The sequence below is a fragment of the Camelus ferus genome, chromosome 4, assembly GCF_009834535.1.
Source record: "Camelus ferus isolate YT-003-E chromosome 4, BCGSAC_Cfer_1.0, whole genome shotgun sequence".
Lineage (NCBI taxonomy): Eukaryota > Metazoa > Chordata > Mammalia > Artiodactyla > Camelidae > Camelus > Camelus ferus.
In genome coordinates, this window is record NC_045699.1 from 45,601,206 (window position 1) to 45,627,517 (window position 26,312).

Genomic DNA, 26,312 nt, shown 5'->3' on the forward strand with positions numbered 1-26,312 from the left:
GAGATACATTCTACACAGTAACTCATCTATAATCTTCAAAAATGTCATGGTCATGATTTCAGGGAAAAAAAGAGAAAGTGGTCCAGACTGAAGACTTACGAGAGACATGACAACTCAATGTAACATGTGACCTTAGAGTGGATCTATAAAAGCCACTTGAGACAACTGATGAAACATGAATGAAGCTTCTGGCCAAATGAGTATGGGCATCCTCTGTACTGTACCCCCATAACTCTTTGGGGTAATGCTGGCAACCTTTCTATAAGTTTGAAATTACTGCAAAATAACATTTTAAAAAAACTTTCTGTACCCTTTGGGTTTCATTTTCAAGGAAATCTGCATGAGATGAAGGCAGAAGGGTAGTTGAGAAGAAGTCATAAGCAGAGACATCTATTCTTCATTGACATGGAGCCAGCATAAGATGTCTTTGCAAAAGAGGGACAACAGGCTGGAGGTAAGAAAACTAAGTCTCAATTGCATTCCCTCAGTCATTTTCCTCCCTCTGAGCTTCAGCAGGAGGAGGGTCTAGTCAATGATCTCTGAAAACAGAATAAAAGGCACAGAAGAGCAGCATCAATACCACCCCACTGAAACCCAATCCCAACCCTCCTCGGTAAGCTTGCAGCATTCTGGGCTGCTCTGCCCTTTCTCTCAACCAACAGCCCTGCCAGCTAGACCAGATCAGGAGTCTTAGATAGCAGGTGCCCTAACACCTGTCTGTTCTCCTTATGACTAGGTCTCCTGGGTTTCTGGGATTCTTCCCATAACGCTAGGTGGGAAAAGGAATCCAGCCCATCTGTCTAGGATCTGTCCTCAAGTAGTCCAGTGTTCCAGAGTCACACCTTGCCTGTGATTCCCCTTTGCCGGCACTGAACTAAGATCACTAGTTAATGGCCCTGACTAGAGCTTACCTTGAACATGGCAGCAGCCTAGTGTCTCATGAGCCCTCCACTCCCTGGAGGACAACCGTGATGAGCTACTTCTAGATGTACCTACATTAACTGCGCCTATATGATCCTGAAACGTCAACAGCAATTTTACCTTTTTCTTTGCAAATGAGTATTTCTTCTTTGTACTGACATCTAGTTCTGCTTTGAGACTGTTACTGGGATTGATAAGACTTGAGTCTTTCAAATCCAGGTCAGAAAATCTTAAAACACAGGCCTCCAGGTCATCTCCTTGGTCTGGTGCAGTGGAAGAAGGCATCTGGTTTGGTTGCAGCAGTGGGACAGATTCCTGTCAGTGAACTATCTCCTAGGAAGTAAGCAAGGGAAAAACAACAATGCCCAAGTCTTTGATTACTACTTAAGTAAACTTGAAGCTAATCAATCCTGCAAAATGAATATGGGCCCAGTAGCCTAGTATATCCATTCATTTACTCATTCATCCAAGAAATATTTTTTTAGCACCAACCCTATGCCAGGCACTGTTCTAAACACAGGAGATACAGAAGTGAATGAAACAGGAAAAAATCTCTACTTACTTTCCAGTGGGGAGAGACAGAAGGTAAACAAATGAATAAATTGCTTGAAAAAAAAAAGTCAGATGGTAAAAAGGGCTATTAAGACAAATACGCAAGGTAAGGAGTCAAAGTGACTGAGGGGCTCTTTAAAACTCAAAGGTAAAGTCAGTAGGTAAAGGCAGAAGAATCTGAGCAGAAACCTGAATTAGAGGGCAAACCATGCAATGATACTGAAAAAAGCACCACATACAATCAAGATTAACCAAGCTGTGTGTTAGTGCCTTCAATTATGAACACTTTGCTCTTTTTTGTCGCCTAATTTTCGAGCTGTGCAAATTCCCTTCCTTAGAAGAAATAACTACCAAGAGAGCTCCTATTTTAATGAGCCAGAAGAAATATACAATATACGGAAATACACAAATTGTTACTGTGGCCAAATCTTGTCAAAATGGACACAGTACAACCAATACTACATTCTTTCTTTAGTAAAGCAAATATTGTAAGTGACAAATGTGAAGAGGCAACATGAAAGACTGGGGAAAGCCTGAGCTTTGGATTGTGGAGCAGCTGGGTCCAAGTATGTGAACCCAGACAAGATATTTAATTTCTTTGAGTTCTAATTCCTAGATCTGTAAAACATGGTGGCAGTCTCTACCTTGAAGGACTGTAGTGAGGAATGGAAAGGAACAGGCATGGTTCGGCACATACAGAGTCCCCTACCATTCCAGGCTCACCTAAGACAACACTCTCCCTCACATATACTATTCTGGCCACAGTGGACTTCACTTAGTTCCACAGACAAGCCCTGCTTGGGGTCTCCACACATGCCTTTCACACCACCCCAAAATGATCTCCCCTTACTCTAAATCCTCTTTCAGTGCTCACTTTATATATTCTTAACTATTATGTATGGAGACTTTGCTATGTGCCTGGCAGAAAAAATAGTGCTGTGGATACAGGTCTTAATGAAACATAAGCTCCTTGTTCTCTTGAAGCTTATGTTCTAAGAGAAGAGACACCAAATAAATAAACAAATAAAAGAAATGAAAATATCAGTGATAAGAGCTGCTGCTTCTCTGTTTCCTTTGGTGGGGATCCTCCTTATCACCCCAGCCTTTAAGTGTTCAATTGCTCTATCTACAATCACCTTTGAGGTGATCTTCATCTAGCCCCCAGGACTTACAAACTATATTTACTAGAATAGTTGGGCAAGGGGAGATAATATACGTGAAACTATATTATATTGTAGCCCATTAGTTGATAATGGCTGAAGCTGGCTGATATAGCACAGAAGGGTTCATTATATAATTTCCTCTACTTCTTGTAAATATTTGAAGCTTCCATGAAAAAATAAAAAAGGGAAATAATCATAAATAAAGGACTTTTTATGTTTAGAGCACTATACACTAAATGACTCCAAATTTATATCTCCAGGCTGGGCCATTCCTCTGAACTCCAAGTTCACATAAGCAACTCCCGTGGAGAGCTTCAGCTGGAGGGCTAACAGGCTGTTCAAATGCAACCGTTAAAACCCAACTCTAACTTGCTCTTCTTCAGTCTTCCTTACCTCAGTAAACAATGATTCCATTCTTCCTGTTACTCAGACAGAAAACTTTGGGATTCTTCTCTCCTTATTCTTTCAGACTATTAAAAATCCTGTCAACTCTGTTTTTTGAAATACAATCACAACAGACCACACTGCATCACCTTTACTACCAACCCTGTACAAGCCACCAGTTTCTTTTAAGTGTACAATTTGTTATGTTTTCACATATGTACACACCCATGAAACCATCATCACAAATACAATAATATATCCATCACTCCCAAAAGCATCTGGTGCCCCCTGTAATCTCTCCTCGCCCCCTTCCCTACTAGATGTTTGCATTTTTTAAACATTTACACAAATGGAGTAATACAGTGTGCACTTTTTTTCTCTGGCTTCTTTTACTCAGCATAATTATTTTGAGATTCATCCATGCTGATGCAGGTTTATTCATTTTTATTGCTGAGCAGTATTTTACTGTATGGATATACCACAATTTGTCTATCCATCCATTATGGATGGACATGTAAGCCACCATTATTTCTTGACTAAATTATTGCAAATGCCTAACTGCCCTCCTCCTGTAGGAAGCCAGAGAGGTAACTATTAATAAATTAAGTCAGATCAACCTCCAAAGGCTTCTCATCATATTAGGATAAGGTCCAAGGTCCTTACAAAGCCCCTCCCATCACCTCCTTCATCTCATCTTCTCCCACTCCTCCATTTGCTCACTACCTCTGACTGCACTGTTTGACCATTCCTGAATGAGTCACCAGCACTGAGAAAGCAGGGGTTTTCCTTTGTTCACCTCTGCATCCTCAGCATCTAGAACACTGCCTGGCACATAATAAACACAGTATTTGTGGAATTAAATAAAAAAGTGACTGGGTGCCCAGTGAAGGCTTCACTAAGGGCCTGATGTTTGAGCTGAGACCTAAATGATAAGCAGCCATCCAAGCAGACTTAGAAGCTGAGATCTTAGGCAAAGGAAATAGTATAAATTTCTAAAGCGAGATCGAGCTTGAGTTAACTAGCGGTACAGGAAGAAAGTCAGAGTGTACAGTTTACCAATAGATTGTTAGGTAGGAATGAAAGAAAAGGACCCAAGAATGACTCCTACCTACATTTTTCGATTAAGCAATTGGATGGATGGTGCCATTTACTGAAATAGGTAAGACTGAAGAAGGAATAAGTTAGGCCAGCAGAGTAAATCAAGAGTTCCATTTCAGACGTGTGAAATTTCAGATGACCATGGACAAGGCAGTTAGATAAGACGTGGTGTTCATCAGAGATGTCAGTGCCAGGGGATATTCACATAGTATAAAGGTATCCAAAAACCACTGAAAACATAATTAGAACAATCACCCGTCCCTTCCTAAACAACAACTCAGAGGGACGGGAGGTCAAAAGACGGCCAGAGGGGTAACCCCGGAGGAGCAGGCTCACGCTAGGGAGGGTCTCGGTTCCCAGAGCTACTGGAGCGGCGGCGCCTCCCACCCGGGCCCCGCGCCAGGCCTGGGCCAATCTCTCCGCCCAGCTCTCCCGAGCAGGCAAAGGCCCGAAAGTGGGAGAAAGATGACCACGTACCCGTCGGTCCCGATCCTTTCTTGGATCTTTCTTCACAGGACGGTCTCCGCCTAGCAGTTGTTGCCGCTCACTGGCCTGGAGCGTCCAGCCCCGGCCTGATGTTTACGTAGGGACCTCACGTCGCTCCGGAAGTCTAGGCCGTTAGCGAAAGGGCCGCCGGGAAAACCACCGAGAGGCCTGGAGAGAGGGTCTGAAGTGGAGGCGGGGACTAGAGCGTCCCTTCCTGACCGCCGGCCTGCAGGCACGGCTCTGGCCGACTAAAGAGGCGGTGCTCTCCGCGTGGCCCGGAAGGACTTCCAGCGAAGGCGGGCGAAGGAAGCGGCGAAGAGGCTGAGGCAGCTCGAGGGGGCGGTTGCGTGCAGACCAGACACCCGCGGCCTGGTGAGCTTCCAGACGCTGGCTCTCCCGGATCCGAACCCGCTGAGCCCACCCGGCCCGCCTCTCTCCCTAGCGCTTCCGGGAGCCGTCGCGAGCGAGTGCGCCTGCGCGCCGGCCGCTCCGCGCGCCTCGCGGCTTTCCTCGCGCCGGCCGGCGGACCGACGGTTCCTGCTCTGCTTCCCGCCCGGCGTCTCTGCTCGGCGGCGCGCCGGCGTGCGGCATGTCACGGCGGCGGCACAGCGACGAGAACGATGGTGAGTGCCCTGGGTTCGGCCCGCGAGGCCGCGCCCAGGTGAGGCCGACGTTTGGCTCCCTTGGTCTTCGGGTCTCGAGCGAAGGGACGGGAAGCGCTTCCGCCCGGGAGCGTTCGGGGAGCCGCAGAGGAAAGGCGAGTGGCACAGTGGAGTGTGGCTGGGCGACCTCTGAGAAGCTCCTGCATTCCCCCGCCCTACCTCCTTTAGTCGTCGGCCGAGGGGAGGCCTGGTGGACCCTCTTGTCTCTGAGGACTCTTCAAGATTTGGCCCTTTGCACCGCCGAGCAGGGAAGTACACCTGTGTCTGTGCTGCAGCCTCTTAGGGACAGTGACAGGGACCCACTCGTCCCAGTGTCTCGTTTTGACCCTCAGACTGCACCTAAAATGGGCTCTCGGAAGTTAAAAGATCAGAATCGGAGTCTGAGCTCTGCCCCTGCACCGGTCTTCCGTTGTTTTGCCCTCTTTCAAGCGGCGGGGAAAGAAATTGGTTTTTTATCCACACCCGAAAGGTCTCTAATAAACAGATGTTCATAGGTTGTTATGATACATTGAACTGGCCGTAAGCGTATTTCGCTTGTGTAAGGAGTGCCCGAAGACTAACTGGAGAGCCCTTAAAAATTTCAATCAGGGATTCCCATCTACATTTGGATGGTTGCGTTCATGGGGACTATGGAGTTGCCATCATAAAAACCAAGAATAATTTTGTTAGTTAAAAGTAGGAAAAGATGTTTACATTTACAAAAATCAGTCAAGAACACACATTCGAAAAAAGAAAAACTAAGAGTAATTCTGTTATTAATATTTAAGTGTTTTATTCTTTGGTAAGAGTGTAGTGGTTAAGAGGTCAAATTTTGGAATCAGAGGGCTTAAGTTCAAAGCTAGACTCTGCCATTTACTTTGTGATCTTGCCCAGGTTATATCACTTATTTAAACCTTAGTCTGTAATGTAGAAGTAACAATAGGTAACTCTTTGTTTTGTGAGGGTTAAGTGAGGTAACACGTGTAACTAATGCTCCTGATGATGTGTATTTTATGACCTGTTGATGCCTAAAAGGTGATAAATACTATAGAAGACTCTTTTAAAATAGGCTGAATTATTATTGTTGTAATGAAATAGATGCATCTGAGCATTTCTGGATTATTGTCAGCTCTTATCAGTCGCTGGCTGCCATGACTTTTCATATGCTTGACTAGATGTAATAATTTATTCGAGATTTTTAACCATGCCAGGCATAGTTCTAACTACTGGCAATATAGCAGTGGATAATATAAAGTTGCAAACTTCCTTTTACAGGCAGAAAAAAAATCAAGTAAATATAGTTTATCATATGGTGATAAGTGCTATATGGAGAAAAATTGGGCAAAGAGGGTTGAGGCTTCTGTGGGGGAGAAGTTGCTGTTTTATATTGGTTAGTCAGGGAAGGCCTGACTGAGAAGGGCATCTAATCAAAGACCTGCAGGTGAGGAAGTAAACCAGATGGCTACGTGAGGGAAAGCAGTAGTGTAAGCAATGGGAACCAAAGGCTTTAAGGCTATAATATCCCTGCCATCTTCACAGAACAGCAAATGTTGCTATAGTGAAGTAAGGGGGAGAGTTGTAGGAGATAAGATCAGCGAGGTAGCAGAGGATCAGCCCATGAGGGAGATTTTAAAATTGTATCTCTGTTGAAACTAGAATATCCAGAATCCATGGAGACACGTTAGGAGACTGTACCAATGCAGTTCACCTAGAGGTTAGTTTATAGACAAGGACAGCAGAGTCCTAAATGGAAATGAATGTGTGTGGATACTGGTGCAGTGTTGACTTTAACTCATTTCTTAGAATCTTTTTAAGAATGTCTCTGAAGCTTTTCAGTTATTTTGGATATGCATGCAATAGCTGTTCAAAACATTGTTTTGTCCTTTTAAGAAATTATTTAGATTGTCCATAATTTAGTCAAAACCCCATGTTAGTCTCTTTTAAGCTAGTTAGAATTAGGTCCTTACCTTTTTTAGGTAATGTGACTGTTTTGTTACTTAACTATAGAAAACATAAAATGTATAGAAGTGAAGGGATTTGTTACTTTGACAAGAATATAGCTTATTTCAGAAGTGATGTTTATTTCTTTATATCTGCAGAATCACTGTACTTTCCTCTTTTACCTTGTTGTAGTTGTTTTTTTTGTTGTTACGTTCTCTTTTTCAGAGTTGGGTTTTGTTTCCACTTTGTGGGTCTAATTGTACATCTAATTCTATATAAAGATGTAAGATTTAGTACAATGTGTCCGTATAGAATTAGGATCACTTTATAGGGGAAAGAATTATTTGGTGTATTAAGATCCTTTCAGATGGGTTTTAATAGAGATTTACTTCTTTCTTCTATACTAGCCAAGAGTTTTAGAATGAAGTGGCAATGTATAACTTTAATTTATATTGAAAGACTTATACATAGTTACATCTTAGTATAAAATCTGTTCTTGTTTTGAGAGCTACCATAGATATGTTTTCTTGAGGGTAGGTGAAAGCAGCTAATTCTCAAAATTTTATTCATAATTAAAGTATTTTATTCTATTTTCCCATGTTTTTCGCCACCTTCTCTTGAGTTCAGTATCCTGTTACTGTGCATGAGTTCACATTGTGTCTGTAGCCACCCCCCTCCTTTATATTCTCTAAACTGTTAAGTGAGAATGGGGCATCAATTACTCCTTAATGCTTTCTGTCTCTTCCAGTTCTCCAGACATGTAGTCAACTAGGAAGAAAAGAGAAGGGGGCGGGGGGGGGGGGTTGCTGTTGAAAGATAGGACTATAAACTTGTATTTTCTAGGTTTTCTGCAGAAATCCTACCTTCTCTCCCCATAGCATTATTTTCTTCTTACCATGCATGCAGAAGGCCTAGTGAGGGTTGCTTTTAAGATTGGGTATGATTCCAAACTGATCTGGGAACAAGCCAGCTGGATAGTTAATTTAGGGAGGCTGTGGAGGTGGGATGTGGGATAAATGGTTGGCAAAGAAGATGTGCCAGAAAAAAGGGGGCACTGGTTAAGGATTTAAAACAAAACAAAACAAAAAGCTGTCCTCATTCTAGTTTTTTAGCATCTGCATTTTCCCAACCTTCCTGGAATCTGGTTTTGAAGAACATTTAATATGTTCTGCTTCCTAGAACAGAGTTTCAGCATCAACACTACTGCCATTTTGCGCTGGATTATTGTTTGTTGTTGGGAGTTGTTCTGTGTAGTGTAGTATGTTTAGCAGAATCCCTGGTCTCTGCCCACTGGATGCCATTGACACTCTCCCAGTGGTGACAACTGAAAATGTCTCCGGAGATTGCCAAGTGTCTGCTGAGGGGCAGAATCCCACCCAGTTTTGAGAAGCACTGCTCTTGGAGAAGGCTATTTTAATATGCTGGCTGACAGCTTATGTAAACATTTCATCAAACGTGCAATTTTTTCAAGTCCTTTGTGTTGAATTTGGCTCTTCCGATAGTGGAAACTTTATAAGAAATCTTGTAACAGATTTAATGTATACTTGAGAATCAAGGTCACTGATCCACTATACCACACATGTCCATATTTTACACAGACAGATATCTCCAGGAATACATCTCAGCTGTCGTGCTGTATGCGTGTTATATTTTTTATGTCACTATCCCTTCAAAACTGTATTTGGTGGTTATTTAAACTAGATCTTAATGATGACTAAGGGGTTGGGAAGTTAAAGTGCACAGTGCTTTGCCCTGTAGCCTTTTGTAATACTTTGTCTGATCCTGTCTGGATAGTAATAGTTTTATTCAGCTTACGTTCAGGTGGTAGGAACCTGAAGATCCTTTCAGACATTGGAAAAACTTTTGACACCCCAAGATTAGAATAGCCAAGTGCTGTGTTTTATGAAAATCTTTGTATTTTTCAAGCCAAATGTTCCAGTGGCAAGTGATTATGAACTATGAAAAATGGTTCAGTTCCTTTGGGTATACAAGTCTGGAGAAGATTGAAAATATATATAACTTGTTCCTGGGTAACCCTATATCTGCAAATGTTCATTATTAATACAGAGCCCCAGCACAGTTACAGATGATTGTTTCTTTGACCACATGTTGTCCTAAAAATCTAATTGGTGGAAGTCAAAAATTGATTTATGTTGGGAGACTAGCCAACATTGTGTGTAGCCACAAAATCATGTTACTAGTTGATTTTTTTTCAGCCTTATGTTATTACACAAACGGATGTAAGGTGGTTGTATTAAGGTTTTAAACAAAATAGTAAGAGTAAGACTGAACAGTACACAGTTCAGTGCTTAAAGTTGATTTGTAGCACAGCTTCATTCAACTTGAATTCTTTAGCAACCAAAAAGACAGATGATTGGTAATGATTTCAGAATGATAGTTTTTGTTTGTACGATTCTTTGAATGATAGTTTTTGAACATAATAGGATCTGTAAAGTACAGAATCAAGAGCCAGTTAAAGCAGGGAACTGTAAAACATATACTTTCCCCCACCAATTATTTGATATAGTGAGTGGGGCTTTTCTTTGAGTCTGCCTGCTGATTGTAATTCCCACTGTTTGGGGTAAACTAGACTCTAGTGCTGCATTGTCTATGGAACCAAAACTATTAACTGAAGAGCCAAGAGCTCAGACACTCATAAAACTAGTGGGGAATCCTCATGTTTTATGCTTCCTTTCCCATCTTTTGATATTTTCCTCTTCACACCTTTCTTTTTTTTAACAAAAGCTCCCCTCAGTCAAATCTTTTCAAAGCATTCAACTTGGTTTTGTACCCATATTTCATCAGTTCACATAATAATTTTCATTATTAGAATAATGAGTACTACTGGCACTTGCAGGTTTTAGGAGCAAGCAACTGAGGATAAATAAATAACTCAGGTTTAAAGAATGGGTGTAGCCGTACCTGAGTGTGACAGGAGTCCTCTGACTGCTGGTGTTGAGTGTGTTGTGGGCACCTTTCCTACCTGTCCACAGAAACAGACAGGGCTGCTGCATTGCATAGCTCCATGGGGCACCATTCCCACAAAATTTAACGTAAATAATGCCTCCTGGAGTTATTATAGTGTCCCTGGGTATGGAGACTGTTGGTTCCTCTAGCCTAGTCTGTGAAGTGGAGGATCAGTTAAGAGCTTCTGCCATGTGTAAATAGTAGGGCTTCTGGTAGAAAAGAGATCATAGCATCAAAACAGTTAAATAAAATTTTTGACAACAGATTCATTGTATAATGTTTACTTTAATACATTGTTGAAACAGGGGGACAGCCTCACAAAAGGAGAAAGACATCTGATGCAAATGAAACCGAAGATCATTTGGAATCTTTAATATGCAAAGTAGGAGAAAAGGTATGCACGAAAAGAGGCGCAGAATGCGATGGGCATGGGGTTGTAGTTGACTGTACTTGGTTAATTTCTGCATCTAAAAACTTGATGATCTAAGTTTTAGGCAAAGATTTATTTCCATGCATCTATATCCCAAAGTAAATGCGTATTAAAACCCTTGAAATGAAGATAATTGAGAATTGACTGTTTTTAGTAGTTTTCTTGGACTGTGATTCTTAAAAGAGACCTTAGGGAATAGTCCACTTAATTTAAAAATGAAGAACCAAACAAGTCCTGGATACTTGAGGTAATTTGCCCAGAGTCATATAGTGAGAGAATTAGAGAAGTCAGATAGAGCCCATGATGTCCTCCCATTCCTAATACTTATGCTATCTTAGATTGCTTTTTAAATTTCATTCATTCTCTTTTTCATGGATTTCTAAACAATGGCAATCTGAATTGATTTATACTAAACTGTCACAGTGCCTTAATGTATATAAAACTAACTTTTTATTATCACCTAGAAAATTTCAGTGCAGCGATTGCTGAGTACTTGACAGATACTTAATATGCTGTCCTCTACAGAGTGCCTGCTCTTTGGAGAGCAACCTAGAAGGCTTGGCTGGTGTTTTAGAAGCTGATCTTCCTAACTACAAGAGCAAGATCTTAAGGCTTCTTTGTACAGTGTATGTATACAAAACATTTATGAATTCAGATAATAATGTATTATCTACTCTTAAATGCTTTGAGAATGTTCAAAAGACGTGTGTATGTTCCATATGCCATCTGCTTTCCTTCTATCAGGAAATTTGTCCAATGAAATGACCTTTGGTGAACTCTTAGAGTTCAATAGGACTAAAATTGAGCATTTTCTTTGTTTCTTAGAACCTTAGAATCATTTGAGTTGACTACTTTTAAGTGAGAAAGTAGACACTTTCACATTTAGTGATTTCTTTTAAGCATATACATTTAAATATATTAGTTTAATTTGTATTTTTAATCAGTACTATCAAACAAGTTTGAGAACCAGTCACTTGAGTTACAGCCCTTCTTGGACTGCTGAAGAAGCTTTTGAAGCTATGGAATAATAGGCGTAATCTTTGTCTGAGTTAGGTTAGCTAGAACAAGTTTCAGCATTTAGTTTGTGACAAAATTAAAGCGGGAAAAGTGTCACATGAAATCATGAAACAGTCTCCCAGTAGTGGAATTAGCAATACAGACTTCCTCGCTGCTCAGGTAGACATTGATCACTCTAAACTGTATGCCTTGAGAAGAAGTAGCTATGACATCTGGATAAAGGAGTCTTCATTATGAAGGTGACTTTTAAGTTGTCATTTCAATTATTTTAAAATACTATTTTTATTGCTTACAGCTCAATTTTGAAATTTTAAAATGTATGCACCAATTGAAACTATCAGTGGATTTCACTTTAACATCTCATAAAGTACAAATAATTTGGAATACAGTTTTTTAAAGGAACCCAGTTAATATCCAGGAAGACATGTCCTTAGACTAAGAAATGACTAAGAAAAATTATTTTGCTGTAGTTGTCTATAGATGCCTTCTGTTCTAATAAACAAACATTTATTAGAATGGAGTAAATTTATGTTTAAACTCTGGTGAAAGCCATGACTTTGAGAGGAAGGGAAGGTAGAAGGGGAATGGTTACTATCAATGCAAATATTTTTTAAAAATCTAAATTGTCACTAACACCCTTGCTAGGAACCTTGGGAAAAGACAAAAAGTATAAGAGAATCTGAATGATCATGAGTTCTTACTTGCTTTTCTTTTTGAGCTCATTTCTAAAGGCTGCCTAAATTAGGGATCAACATTTGCTTTTTCCAAAGCTTACTGTAATCATCTTCCCTGCAGGATGCCTTTTTACAATTTATTTTATTTTATTTTTTAGGTGTTTTGGGGGGGGTGGTAATTAGATTTATTTATTTTTTTAACAGATGAACTGGAGAGTGAACCCAGGACCTCGTGCATGCTAAGTGTGCATGCTGCCACCTAGCTATAGCCTCCCCCTCCTCTTCCCTACTTTTGAAATAACTTTAATGAAAATTAACACACTTGGAGTAAGCAAACTGGGATGGAAAGAAATCAGCGATTTAACTGATAGGAACTGATTTTAGTTCTGAATTTTTTCTAAGCAACTAGAATAGTGTTGAAATATTCAAAGTGGAATTCTGATCTCATGACAGAATTTGTTCAGCTAAGTTTCGAAATATTGAATGTTCTATCTCCCCCTTTATGATTCTGTATTAAAGAAACTTGTTTCACCCAGCATTTCCCAGATATTTTACCATGGAAATCATTTTCTGTAGAACTACTGTTTGATTCCACTAAGCACATTGGAAGAAAAACTGGTTTAGCATTAGTTATATCTATTTTAGTTTGATGACTTCACAACTGGAGTGTTTTACTTTCTTAACTCTTCGATTAACTAACTAGAATTAAAATGAAAAAATTGAGAGGGTGATGTCTGCAACTCTTCTCAACATTTATACCTTTTCTGAAATAGTTTTTAAAACAAAGCTAAATGTAATACTGTTCTTTATAAAGTTACTAAAATGATAAAAGATTTACATAATGTAAAATTCAGTAACTTAACATAATGTTGTTTTGGGATCTTCTTGTTGTACTGGATCCCAAATCAGTGCACGTCTGTTACCTGAGAAGCTGACAATTTATACAACTTTAGTTGGACTGCTGAATGCCAGAAATTACAACTTTGGTGGAGAATTTGTAGAAGCCATGATTCGTCAGCTTAAAGAATCATTGAAAGCAAACAATTATAGTGAAGCTGTGTATTTGGTAAGTTTTTTTTTTTGCTTTTTGGTTTTTGTGGACTTTTGGTTTTTTTGTTTTGTTTTGTTTTGTTTTTTAATTTTTCCAGTATATTATGACTTAGTTTTGGGATGGAGGGGAGAGGTGAGCTACAATCCAGTAACTTATCTTTTCTCTTGAAAAACGGTTCCCCGCTCACCACAACAGCTGCTCTTGCTCATTACCAAGTCCGTTACCAGTGGCTTCTTTTCACCCTTAATCCTAGTTGACCTCCCTGCAGCATGTAATGCTTTACACTAGTTTCTTATCTCTTGGTTTCTGCAGTACCAGTTTTTTCAGGACCTCCTGCTTCTATTCCTACCTTCTATTCCTCAGTCTTTTACTGAGTCAGCTTCCTTTGCACCTTACAGTTTTGTTTCCCAGGATTCTGTCCTCACTTCACTTTTCTTCAAACATGCTCTCCTGAAGCATTCTCATTCTCTCTCATAGCTTGATAAACTACCTTTATTTAGATGACCCTCTTGCCCCCTGCCCCAAATCTATAATCTGTTTCTCCTGAGCTCCAGACCTGTGTTCCAAATACTACCTGGATCGCCCTAAGGTGTCTTGCCTAAATCAATGAATTATTCATACCTCCTTTCCTCTGCCCTCACCCCACCCCACGCCCAGTGGCTGCTGTTTACTGGATAGCCCATCTAGAAACCTGAGCGTTCATTTTTGTCTTCCCTTTGCCCCCTCTTACTGTAAGCACTCCCCAAGCCCTGTCAGTTGTACCTCCTAAATTTCTCTCCAGTATGTCCCTTCTCCTTTGTCTCCAGGGCCTCTAGTGTAGTTTGTGCCTTCCTCCTCCTGTCTTAACAGCCTCTTCACTGATCTTTTTGTGTTCGGATTCTCTGCCTTTCCCTTTACCTTCTACAGTGGCACCAGAGTGGTCGTTCTGTAACTGGGCTCTGTTCATGTTGATTACATGTGAAAAACCTCAGTTCCTTCCCATTGTCTTCACAGCCTGGTGCACAAGATGATGCAGGAAGGAAATATAAGAATTCTTATTTATCTCAAATGGAAATGGAATTAAGCCCTACTAATATGTAACACATGGATTGATATATAATATTAATATATATTATAAATATATACGTGTAAAACTAAATATATAAACATAAGTTTTTTATATATAATATATATTATAAATAAATATCTATGTCTTGAAGGTATGTGATCAAATTCATTTCTACTGAGTACAAAATCGAGAGTTTGGACACCCATCAGGCTCTAAGTCCAGATTCTTCATTAAACCTGACCCTTCGTGGTTTAATGTTTCTCTGTCCTTGCCTCCCCCATACCCTCCAACTATATCAAAATTACTTGCAGGTACCTGGACACACTTTGTTGTTAAACCCCTCTGCCTAGAAGCCTCTTCTTGTTCTCCACTTGAGCACTACTTTACTCTTCTTTATGACCTAGCCCTGTTGTTACCTTCTTTATGATGTTTCCCCTACTCCCTTTGCTCCTGTTCCTAGAGCACTTTTTTATTTATCTTTTAGCATAGGAGTCATTCCTTTGGGTTGAAATTGTTCTTGTCCCACTAGACTATGAGCTCCCATACGACAGGGACAGCAGTGGCACACAAAAGACACCCAATAAGTATCTGTTCAGAAATTTCCATTTCCTTGGTCCAGTGAAAATTTTTTCACAGCCAAACAGAAAAGATTATTGGTTACAGTAGCTAGAATATTACTGTTTAGGTTCTTAGTCTAGTATAAATGCAAAGCCATAAATTCACGGATTCCTGTCCTTCCTACAATTTCTGTCACAACTACTCTGCTCTGCTGTTATAGCATAAAAGCAGCCATAGACAATATGTAAACAGGTAAGCGTGGCTGTGTTCCAGTAAAAGTTGATTTGTGAACACTGAAATTTAACTTCATATAAACTGTATGAATCAAAATATTCTTTGGGGTTTTTTCCAAGCATGTGAATATCTAAAATCCATTCTTAGTTTGCAGGCTGTGTAAAAAACAGGCAGTGGGCTAGATTTGGCCCTTGGGCTATAGGTTTTCAGACCTGTGGTTTCAACCATTACAAGATTGCTTATTTTATAATTATTATAAAGGACATTGAGATTTAATAGAAATTGTCTTCCCCAATAGGTCCGTTTTTTATCTGATCTTGTAAACTGTCATGTCATTGCTGCCCCATCAATGGTTGCTATGTTTGAAAATTTTGTAAGTGTAACTCAGGAAGAAGATGTGCCTCAGGTAAGAAAACCCCTTGTGCTAAATCTTGTCCATATACTACGAGGAATTTTTCACTAGTAACCCTTTAGTAGTAAAAGACAAAAGATCAACAGCAGATTATCATGTTATAAATTCTTAATATCTAAAAGTTAAGTCAGCTGGCATACTTGTGGGTTCTCTTGACATCTGTATGTTAGTTCAGATGATTCTGTCTAGTAAGATTAAAGCTAATACATCTAAAAATGCTCTGAATGAGCCAGGTGTCTTCCTTACGTCCTATGAAATAGTGTCCAGAGGATTTCATTCAAGGATAAATATAATATGAATGAAAATTCACTAGCACTTATTTTAAACATACCTTCTTAAAAATTCTTTAGGTGCGGAGGGATTGGTATGTGTATACATTTCTGTCGTCTTTGCCCTGGGTTGGAAAGGAGTTGTATGAAAAGAAAGATGCTGAGATGGACCGCATCTTTGCCAACACTGAAAGCTATCTTAAGTAAGAGCACAGCAGCATGGTAATGGTTTTGTGTCCCCTTAAGTTTTTCCAGAATAATTTTGTTATAACTTTCATTTTCTATCCATTAATAGGTACTTCTTTGGATATTGTTAATATCTACTAAGTTACAAATCAAAGTAAAAGTCTAAAGATAAAAATCTACTTTCTCATTATGTTAAGCTACCTTTAAATGATAGATTTTTTTAATGTTTTATATTTTTCAAAAGTTGTAGTTTTTAAATAATATATAGATATTTGCAAAAGAATGACAGTATGAGTATGAATACCCTAACATTTGAATATGTTCTTCTCCCAGTTTAATCCAAATGATAGTCCAGTATACACAGAGTTCTTCACCTGCTTTTATAGCTCTACCTCATTTTTTTTAATAGCTGTACAGTATTCTACTCTTAATGTACCATAATTTCTTTAACTAGTCTCCTGGTGGTAGACATTGAGGCTTTGGTAAGTCTTTTGCTCTTGTAAACGGTGTCTCAGTGAATATCCTTGTACATAGTGTTTTTGTGTACATGTGCAAATGTGTTTGTGGGGGACGTGAATTCTTAGAAATGGCATTGCTGGGCTGAAGTGTGTTAACAATTTTACTTTTGATAAATTTAGTCAAATTGTTTTCCAAAGGATTACACTCTTCCAAATCTCTTCTCAAGAGATTATATCAATTAGCCCTCTGCCAGTGATGTTTGAAACTGCCCACGTTTTGGTAATTTTGGTAACATTATCAAAAATTCTGGTATCTGCCAACCTGATAGGTTAAAATGTTGTTTCACTGCTTTAATTTGCATTTTATTAATAATGAAAGCAACTGAACATATTTTCTTGTCTTTAAAAACTTAAATGTAGATTTTCATTTTTATCTTTAGAAGACGCCAAAAGACTCATGTGCCCATGCTACAAGTATGGACTGCTGAGAAACCGCATCCACAGGAAGAGGTAAAAGGATTTTAGTTTCTTGTGATAACAAGCACAATTGGCTCTTCAGTAGATTCTCTTCTCTGAGATACTGGCACATTGTTCCATTTGTATACCTTAGCTAGGTTTCTACATTTCGTATCAGGAGTTCAGCTCCTCATAGCTCTAGGCATATAGTGGATTTTTAATAAATGTTAGAATGTCATTGAAATACCATAAGATATCACTCATATGTGGAATCTTAAAAAAAAAAAAGGGAAGGAAAAAGAGGGCACTAATGAACTCATCTACAAAACAGAAACAGACTTGCAGACAGAGTAAACAGTCATGGTTACTGGAGGAAATGGGGTGAGAAGGGATAAATTTGGGAGTTTGAGATTTACAAATGTTAGCCACTATATATAAAAATAAGATTAGAAAATTTATTCTGTGTAGTATAGGGAACTATATTCAATATCTTAGAATAACCTTTAAAAAAGGATATGAAAATGAGTATGTGTATATATATGCATGACTAGGACATTATACTATACTGTACACCAGAAATTGAAGCATTGTAACTGACTACACTTCAATTAAAAAAAAAAAAAAAAGAATGTCATTGAAACATTCCCTACTCTGTGGGGTTGCTGATATTGTAGAGTTGATGTGGTTTTTTTTTTTTTTTTTAAATGCCTAATTTGAAAAATGTAAGAGGGAATAGCCCTAGACAGACTTTATAAAGTAATTAAAACAAAAACAGAAACTTAGCACTATTCTGTTGCACTGTGTTTAATTATAAGTTAGCTTACTTTTGTATCCTGTATTTTAGAAGGTAGTGATTTTTGGTTTTACCTAGTCAAAATGTTATTTGGTCTAGCCTCCCAAATCTATTAATTATTAAAAATTAATCTGTCTTTAGTATTTAGATTGCCTGTGGGCCCAGATTCAGAAATTGAAAAAGGATCGCTGGCAGGAGCGGCACATCCTAAGACCTTATCTTGCCTTTGACAGTATCCTGTGTGAAGCACTGCAGCACAATCTGCCTCCTTTCACACCACCTCCTCACACTGAAGATTCCATGTACCCGATGCCAAGGGTCATCTTCAGAATGTTTGATTACACGGATGATCCCGAGGTACATGCGTGACCAACAGAAGTGTCCTTCAAAGGGCCTATGTTGTATTGTACTTGTGGTTTAATCTTGTTTGAATTGTGCCTGTGAGACATTTTAATTTTGAGTTGTTTATTATCTAAGGTCAGTGGCAGTGAAGTTAACGGTTTAACTCAGTGAATAGTATCACCTCATCATGCAAGAAGTTATTTAGCCTGTATGAATTAAGAGCACAGTGTACAATTTTAGAGCATAGGTTTGAGAGCCAGATTGGCTTGGGTTTTAATCCTGGTTTAGTCAGATCTTAGCTGTGTAATTCTGGGTAAGCTATTTACCTCTCTACCCTAGTTTCCTAATAGAATAATAATAGTATGTATCTCATTAAACTGTAATGAGGTTTCAATTATTAATACACATATATGCATAGAACAGTATGTGAAATGATGAGTGCTCAATAATATTAGCTATTACTCTTAATAAGGCTGTTTTTCTAAGAATAATACCCAGTTTTAGACGTTGTTCATCTCTCTAACCCTCAACAGTTTGTCTTATTTATATTATATAATTATATTTTTTAAATAGTATGAAGTATTTTAATTAAAAAACCCCAAAGATCAGTATAAGCAGACTTTATAATTCTTAAATATGTGCTTTATTATGAGATCAAGTTGTTGATAGCCATTATACTTCAGCAATTAAAATGTATAATTATGATATTAACATTTGGTATAAAAACTTACATTTTAATTATGCCTTAATTATTTTATACCTTTGCATTTGAATGACTGTCTTAACTTTAATAGCCAAGCAGCAAGCACTTGATCACTGGACTTGTTCTGAATAGAAGCTTGCCTGGCTGAAGTCCCATACCTGTTGCTTAGCGCATCCTACTCAGCATATGGTGGAATTTCTCAGCCTCAGCAAAATTAATGTTTGGGGCTGGATAATCCTTTGTGTTAGGTGCTGTCCTGTGAATTGTAGGATGCTTAGCAGCTTCCCTGGCCTCTAACTCTATAGATGCCAATGGCATCTAGAGGCTAAATGTCAGTTGTGACAATCAGAAATGTCTCTGTCCCCTTAGGGGCAAAATTGCCCCCTGTTGAAAACCACTGGCCTAAGAACTAATATCACCACCTAAGGTCAAATTTGAGTTTTCTTTCCCTATCTTCTCTCTTTTGTCCTATGGAAAATTACGTATGACCAGTGAAATTTCAGTGTATGTAGACTCTATCCCAAAGTAAAAAGTTGTTGGATAATCGGTTATATATACGAAATTATAACTTGTTACCCACTTGCCATATTCCATGTATAATAAAAAGCTTTTAGTCAACATTATGTAATGATCTAATTAGGTATATATAATTGAAAGTCTAATTTACAATAAGACTGATAGAATCTTTGTGATTAGGTATTTATTTGTGCAAGGGAAACATTAGAACGGGACCTTAAAATTTGTTTCTCCTCTACTATTTGTACTTAATTGATATTGCCTCTGTAATGTGCCTGTCATCCTTTGTAGGAAGAGCATAAATATACAAAACATATGTTTGAAGAGGATTTAGTTCTTTTGTTCTGGCCTTTCCAAAAAAAATTTTTTAATTAGGAATTATAAAGAAGATTAAAGTAAAAATCACCACCATTAAGAGTCTACAGTAATAAATAATAATAATATCAGTAAATTCTTTGAACCTGTTTGCTATGCATATTTTTTTAAGTAAACAATATCATATAGATAATGTTCTTTAACCTTTTTTAAAACAACATAGTATGGATATCTTTCCCAATGCATACAGGAGTTTTTTGTCTACATAGTGTTTGAAATAAAAATTTCCCTCCATGTTTATTACGGAAGTAATCCACTTCCATGGTTTAAAAAAAATAAACTGTATAAGGCTAATAATATACAAAAATTATTTGCTTCATTTAAGAATGGAAGTGGGCAATGAGAGTACAGTGTCAAGTGTAGTAAAAGAAACACTGTAGCTGACATTCTAATTCTATTGTAGATATAAGTGAACACAGCAATGAAATTTGCTTTCACATTTAGGAACTTTTATCCCCAGCATCCAATACGGTGTCTGGAACATAATAAGCTCTTAATATTTGTTGAATAAATGAAAAAAGAATATTTTGTGTAGGTCTGTTGTAGGTACATTTGGTTTTCTTTCTAGGGACCTGTAATGCCAGGGAGTCATTCAGTGGAAAGATTTGTAATAGAAGAGAATCTTCACTGCATCATTAAGTCCCACTGGAAGGAAAGGAAGACTTGGTAAGAGTCTTTTCATGGTGCTTTTATTAGAGTGAAGAAGTAGTGACTTTGATGATTTAATAAGAGACAAGTGTATGTTAAGAGTAAGAAAATCTTCCTGTCCTCCTGATGCCTGTCTTGCTAAGACCAATTTCTAAAACAAGTACTTGCTTTCTGGAGGCACTTCACCCTCAAATAGTACTTTTCTGGGTTCTGTGTCAGACGGTAGTGCTTTATAGCAATATGCGTATGATGCCTGCTGTCTTCTGTGGATATTTGCCATATGCTGTGGACAAATTAACTTGAATGGCAAGCTATTTTCAGTATGAATGTTGCGGGAATAAATGAATACTAATGGTTTTGCTCTGTTTTCTAATAGTTAGACATCAAGCTTTGGAAAGGTTGATTTTAAATATTTTCTAAACCCTTGGAAAGTTTGGGTTTAGATTTTTAAGGTGGAAAAGAAGGTAGTATTTGGAGAGTGGTCTACCTTATAAAACTTTTTAAGTTAGTAGATCTGAATATGCTTCCTAGTATTATTACATACACTCCTTTTGATCTTTTAAGGAGTTTTGTATGCACTAAAGAGTTTCCTTGTGGTAGACAAAATAATTTGTGCTGTAGTTAAGTGAAGTAACTGAAATCTAGAACATTTCAGAAAAGATTTCCTTTCCTTGTAGCTAAACTCACTGCTTTTGAAGCTGCTTATTTTATTTTTTGTGTATCTGTTAAACTCACTAAACTTCACTTACACTTTTTCTAGTGCTGCACAGCTAGTGAGCTATCCTGGGAAGAACAAGATCCCCTTGAACTACCACATAGTTGAGGTAAGCATTTCACATGGAGCTTGTTTCTAAGCCTCCGAATCTTTCTGTTGACTTTGAAGTATTATCTACTCCTAGTCTATTTTGTTGTTCTTGGTACTTACCAGGTACTGAAAATTATCAGAGCAAAGAGGAAATCGCTTTCAGTTTTGGTGCTCTGTTAGCCATGTTAGCGGCTAAGAGAAAAGAGGAGGTTGAGAACAGTAGCCAAGTAGAATTTTGAGTTGCCTGCAGTTCATTTATTTAGTATTATCTTCATGAGTAGTTACCATGGATAATGTAAGTTACTTCTAACTGTCAGTACATTGCCCACTTAACAGATGTATAAGTGGCTTAAATACTTTAAAATATTGTATTTTTAGGCAAATACCTGTGTGGGTATGTATGTGTGTGTGTATATATATATATATATATATTTTTTTTTTTTTAATGGAGGTACTGAGGATTGAACTCAGGACCTCATACATACTAAGCATGTGCTCTACCACTAAGCTGTACTCACCCCTACCTCCCTAGATAACCTATCTTTAACTGTGTTTATCTGGCCTCTTATTACTAACATATACCTGACCAGTATATTATTTCCTGTACTGTATGGTAGAGGTAGGTGTGAATCCTTATTTATTCTTAGAAATCAAAAGAGCGAAAAAAACAGTGTTTTCACTTGACAGATGGGTCAAACTGTCAGTTGCATTATTCCTTTATGTTAAAAATACTCAACGTGAGCAGTTACTATGCATTATTTGATTCACTTTTTATTCACACTGAGCCTGTGTGCTTTCTTGAAAGTACTGCACCTGTTCTGTCTTTATAAAACTTGAGACTGTGCTTAGGCTTTGAACTTGACTCATTGACATGAAAATTGAAATGCAAAACATAAGTTATATTTTTAAATCTTCAAAATGTTTAGAAATTCATAAGAATGAAGTACAGAAGTGTGGGGGATGGGAGTGAGAGGAAGGAATGCAGACCAGGCTTTAGGATTCTAGGTAGGTGATCCATAATTATAGAAAGAATGGAAACAGCTTTCAGAACAAGAGCATGGCAAAGAAGTTTTGGACTACCAAAAAGATTTCAAGTAGCAGTGTAGAATGACTAGACTGTCTTCTGTTCCCATGCTTAGAGTCTAAAAAGGGCTTTATATCTTATAGGAATGAAACTGATGGGTCTTTGAGCCCCCAGTAAACTGTACCTCCCTGAACTAACAATGATACTTCCAAACTTGGGATTTAATTGCAGTTTTCGGAGAGTATCAAATAAGCATTAATTTTTGCATAGTCCTATTTGAGTTATAGAAATGGGAATCTTCATTACAGTGTTTAATTAGAGATCTTTGTGTTTAAAAAACATACTTTTAAAGATGAAAAATTAATTTTTTTTCATTATGGATGCCATAGAGTTAGAGTTGACGTTTAGAACATTGAGGTCTTTCTCATAGTAGAAGTGCATAGATAGCTGTTGAATTGTTCTGACTCATGTTTCCTTTGTAGGTGATCTTTGCAGAACTCTTTCAACTTCCAGCACCCCCTCACATTGATGTGATGTACACAACACTTCTCATTGAACTGTGCAAACTTCAGCCTGGCTCTCTACCCCAAGTTGTATCCTTTCCTTTGTTTTTAAACATACTCTCTTTGGCCTTGCTTTAAGAGACTATTAAATATTTTTGCTTGTAGGTTTAAATCACTTCATGAAAACAGTTTAGCATTTCTTTAAAAGTTACATGTACTATACAATCCAGCCATTCTACTCTTGAGTATTTATCCAGGAGAATTAATGTTCATAACTTTATTTGTAGTAACCTGAAACTGGAAATAATTAAATATCCATCAATACATCAGTAGACAAACAAATTTTGTTGTATTTATACAATGGAATACTACTCAGTAATAAAACAATAAACTTTTGATGCAGGCAACAACATGAATGAATTAAAAAATAATTATGTTAAGTAAAAGATGCCAAACAAATATGAATTCATGCTAATGATACCATTTATACAAAATCCTAGAAAATGCAAAGTAATCTAGTGACAGCAGACCAGTATTTGCTTGGGGGCATAAATGAGGAGGGGAAGAAGAGAGAATGGATTACAAAGGAGCATGGAGAGATTTTGGAGGTGATCTAAATGTTCATTATCTTAATTTCATGGATGTGTTCAGGTCAAATGTACATCATTGATCCTCAAAGATCAATCACTTGAAAAGATGCTCAATATTATTAGTTGTTATACAGACTTCTAGGAAATGTTACTTATTTTTCTATTACAACTTATTTTCAAGGAGAGTAGAGAATAGTTTTCCTTATCCCGAAATTCACAGCTTGCACAGGCAACTGAAATGTTATATATGCGTTTGGACACAATGAATACTACATGTGTAGACAGGTATAGTACTTGCCTTATTTCTATACTGAGTGTTAGCAGCTTCTGCTCCCTATGCTTTATAAAAGATTTTGATCAGCAAAACATTTGCCTTCTTTAATACTTTCCAAGTTAGTTTTTCTTTCCTGCCTCCTCAATATAATCTTTTATATAAATATAAAACTCATAGTTGTAATATAACATTACACTTTCTCGTCTGACTTCCAGTATGAAATGATGCCCACGCTGAGGTTTTCTTTAATTTCCTTCATTGTTTACTAGTTTGATGCCTTGGTGTGGTTATACTTTTCCCTCTGTAATTGGGTAGGTAAGCTTTTAAAATAGGCTTTATTCTAACCCATATGTAAAAGCAGAGTCTAATACTGTACATTTATTTTATATGTATATATATAACGTGTATTTTTGTTTATAGTTAGTATCTGCTTCTGAAATAGCTAGCTTCTGTATAACTATAGCTTCAAGACTCAGTTTGTACAAAAGACCATATTGAGTTTTCTGTCAGTTTCCCAAATTAGATCAGGGCAGATACTGAACATTTTCTATAATCTATCATGTCCATTGTTCAAATGGAATATTTGAAAATTATCAGTAAGGGCTATCCTATTTTGTTGACCTGTTATCTTGAGTAATTTCAGTGATTGAAATTATAGATGCATGAGGGATTTACTTTAAGAAAGTGCTGAGTTTTTTCTCCAGTCTAATTAATAAACCTCCAGTTGTATTGAGTATCCCAATTATGCCATTCATTCAAGCATCGGGCTCTTACAAATTTCATAACATTATGCAGAATACTAAGGTGATCCCTTTTTAGTTAGAGAGATCAGATAAATATTTTTAATGGAAAAAGGAACTTCAATGGTGTATTTTTTTGTTTGTGGTGAAAAGGGCATGGTGTGGTGATGAGAGACTGCTTTGGCTCCTCCGTTTATAAAATACTCTTAACCTCTTTTTCCCCACCCTATGTTTGTTTTATTGTCAATTAAATAAGGAAAGTAATACATTCCTCAGAAGTTGTTGTGAGAATTAAATTATATAAACATATATAAGGTACTTGATACAAAACAGGCACTCAAATCATATCTCTTATTCACTTAAAAAGGATAGCACTGTTGGGAGGAGTGAGATACACTTATTTTTTTGAAGTAGAAGATGAGTTACAGAATTTGTACAAAAAAGGGCAAGTAGCAGGAGAAGACACAGCTGTAACTAGAGAGGTGTGCTTTTTATTTAACTATAAAATATGGTTTTATTTGCCTGAAGGATTATGTAACCTGTTGTAAATTGCAACCATTCATCCTTTTTTGTCCTCACCCTACTTCTCTGTATAGGTTTATTAATTGGTTTTCCCATCATCTAAGTAACTTCCAGTTCCGTTGGAGCTGGGAAGATTGGTAAGTGGTTACATTGCATCTTTCTTTTCTCTACAGTCTACCGTAGTTTTTTAAAAAACTGTTAATTAAAACTGTAGCATAAAAGCAATCTTCTTCACAGTCTGAAAGATTTAGTTTATTTTTGATGTTTATATAGATAAATGAAATTTAGATGGAAGGGAACTATTTGTAGCTATGTACAAGTTAGGTATAGTGAGATGTATAAAAACTTAAACTATATTTCCTCATTAGGTCAGATTGTCTTACTCAAGATCCTGAAAGTCCCAAACCAAAGTTTGTAAGAGAAGTTCTAGAAAAATGTATGAGGTAAGCTCTTTGCGTTTTCTCCTTAGCTTAGGTCTTCTAACTTCTGTGAAGGAATTTTTCTTTTCTCTGCATTTGTGATGTGTGTCCAGAATATCATTTTTAAAATCCAAGTACTTGCCTCTCTTCCTTTTCAGTTTTTAATCAAGATTTAGGCAGAAAAACCTAGGCAACCATGCCGTCTGGATTCTGTGTGAATTAAGCCAAAAAGTTTTGGTTTTGTTTTTGTTTTTGTCAAACATACTTTGAAATAATTTTAAATTTCAGGAAAGTTGCCAAAAATAGTTCAAAGAATGCTGTATCATGTTCGTCTAGATACTCTAGTGTTAACATTTTACATTTTTTTTAATGATAAGTCCTTGTATGTATGTACTCTTTATATCAGTCTTTTTCTGAATCCGTTGAAAACAAGCTGCAAATATGATGTCCTGTCATCCTTTATCAGACCATTGTATATTCCTCCAAAACAAAAACACTCTTCTACATGACCAGCATACAGTGATACTACTATACAATACTCGGCGGCTGCCAAAATTTTGCCAGCCATCCCAAAAATGTCTTTTTCCTTTCTGGTCCAGAATGCTATCCAGAAACATGTGTAGCATTTAGTTGTCATTTTCTTCAGATTCCTCAATCTTCAATAGCTATTATTCTTTTTCTATCTTCGTGTCATTGTCAGTTTTAAAGAATGTAGGCCTTATTTTGTTGTGTCTCCTTGATGTGTCCTCATGACTCAAAGTCTTGCATTATCCCACCACTGGAAATGATCACATGGCCATATCAGTGTTTGCCATGCTTCTCTACCTTAAATTCACCAGCTTTCCCTTTATAGTTGATTAATATTTTGAAGGAGATATTCTGAGGTTACACTCATATCCTATTCTTCATCACACCTCCACCGACAACTCCTACCTTTATCTGCCAACACTGTGATGAGTCTCTTTTTACATTATTTTTTCTGCTTTTATTAGTTATTATTCTATTGTAAGAAAGAGCTTACCTTTTTCACCCATTTATTAATTCCTCGGTCTATATATCAGTAGGGACTAATGGATGTGTTTCATTCAGGGGGTTATAATTCATTACTGTCA

The 26,312-nt window shown here is 37.5% G+C and overlaps 2 protein-coding genes across 22 annotated transcripts in view; one reads left to right on the forward strand and one right to left on the reverse strand.

Moving 5' to 3' along the window:
- TSTD2 (thiosulfate sulfurtransferase like domain containing 2) overlaps positions 1–4,744 on the reverse strand; it is a 31,339-nt gene extending 26,595 nt beyond the window's left edge. For 18 of the 20 annotated variants that reach the window (XR_001366443.2, XR_001366444.2, XR_001366442.2 and 15 more), the window contains exons 1-2: positions 4,596–4,744; positions 1,042–1,254 (exon numbers count right to left, since the gene is read on the reverse strand). Coding sequence is in view for 3 of the 20 variants with exons in the window: in XM_032478037.1 (XP_032333928.1) it covers positions 1,042–1,206 (165 nt within the window). In the remaining 17 variants the exon portion in view is untranslated. Of the gene's footprint in view, positions 1–310; positions 540–1,041; positions 1,255–4,595 lie in introns of those variants that run through there. The other 2 variants (XM_032478038.1, XM_032478039.1) reach the window with 2 other exon arrangements.
- An 86-nt stretch (positions 4,745–4,830) lies between these two features.
- The window catches only part of NCBP1 (nuclear cap binding protein subunit 1), a 35,077-nt gene continuing 13,595 nt past the window's right edge, over positions 4,831–26,312 (forward strand). The window contains exons 1-14 of one of the 2 annotated variants that reach the window (XM_032478034.1): positions 4,831–5,227; positions 10,459–10,547; positions 11,109–11,209; positions 13,184–13,340; positions 15,464–15,571; positions 15,928–16,049; positions 16,931–17,000; positions 17,881–18,096; positions 20,244–20,341; positions 21,084–21,147; positions 22,635–22,745; positions 23,466–23,530; positions 24,856–24,918; positions 25,150–25,224. In XM_032478034.1, coding sequence (XP_032333925.1) covers positions 5,194–5,227; positions 10,459–10,547; positions 11,109–11,209; positions 13,184–13,340; positions 15,464–15,571; positions 15,928–16,049; positions 16,931–17,000; positions 17,881–18,096; positions 20,244–20,341; positions 21,084–21,147; positions 22,635–22,745; positions 23,466–23,530; positions 24,856–24,918; positions 25,150–25,224 — 1,373 coding nt within the window. In that variant the 5' untranslated portion in view covers positions 4,831–5,193. Of the gene's footprint in view, positions 5,228–10,458; positions 10,548–11,108; positions 11,210–13,183; positions 13,341–15,463; positions 15,572–15,927; positions 16,050–16,930; positions 17,001–17,880; positions 18,097–20,243; positions 20,342–21,083; positions 21,148–22,634; positions 22,746–23,465; positions 23,531–24,855; positions 24,919–25,149; positions 25,225–26,312 lie in introns of those variants that run through there. The other variant, XM_032478035.1, reaches the window with a different exon arrangement.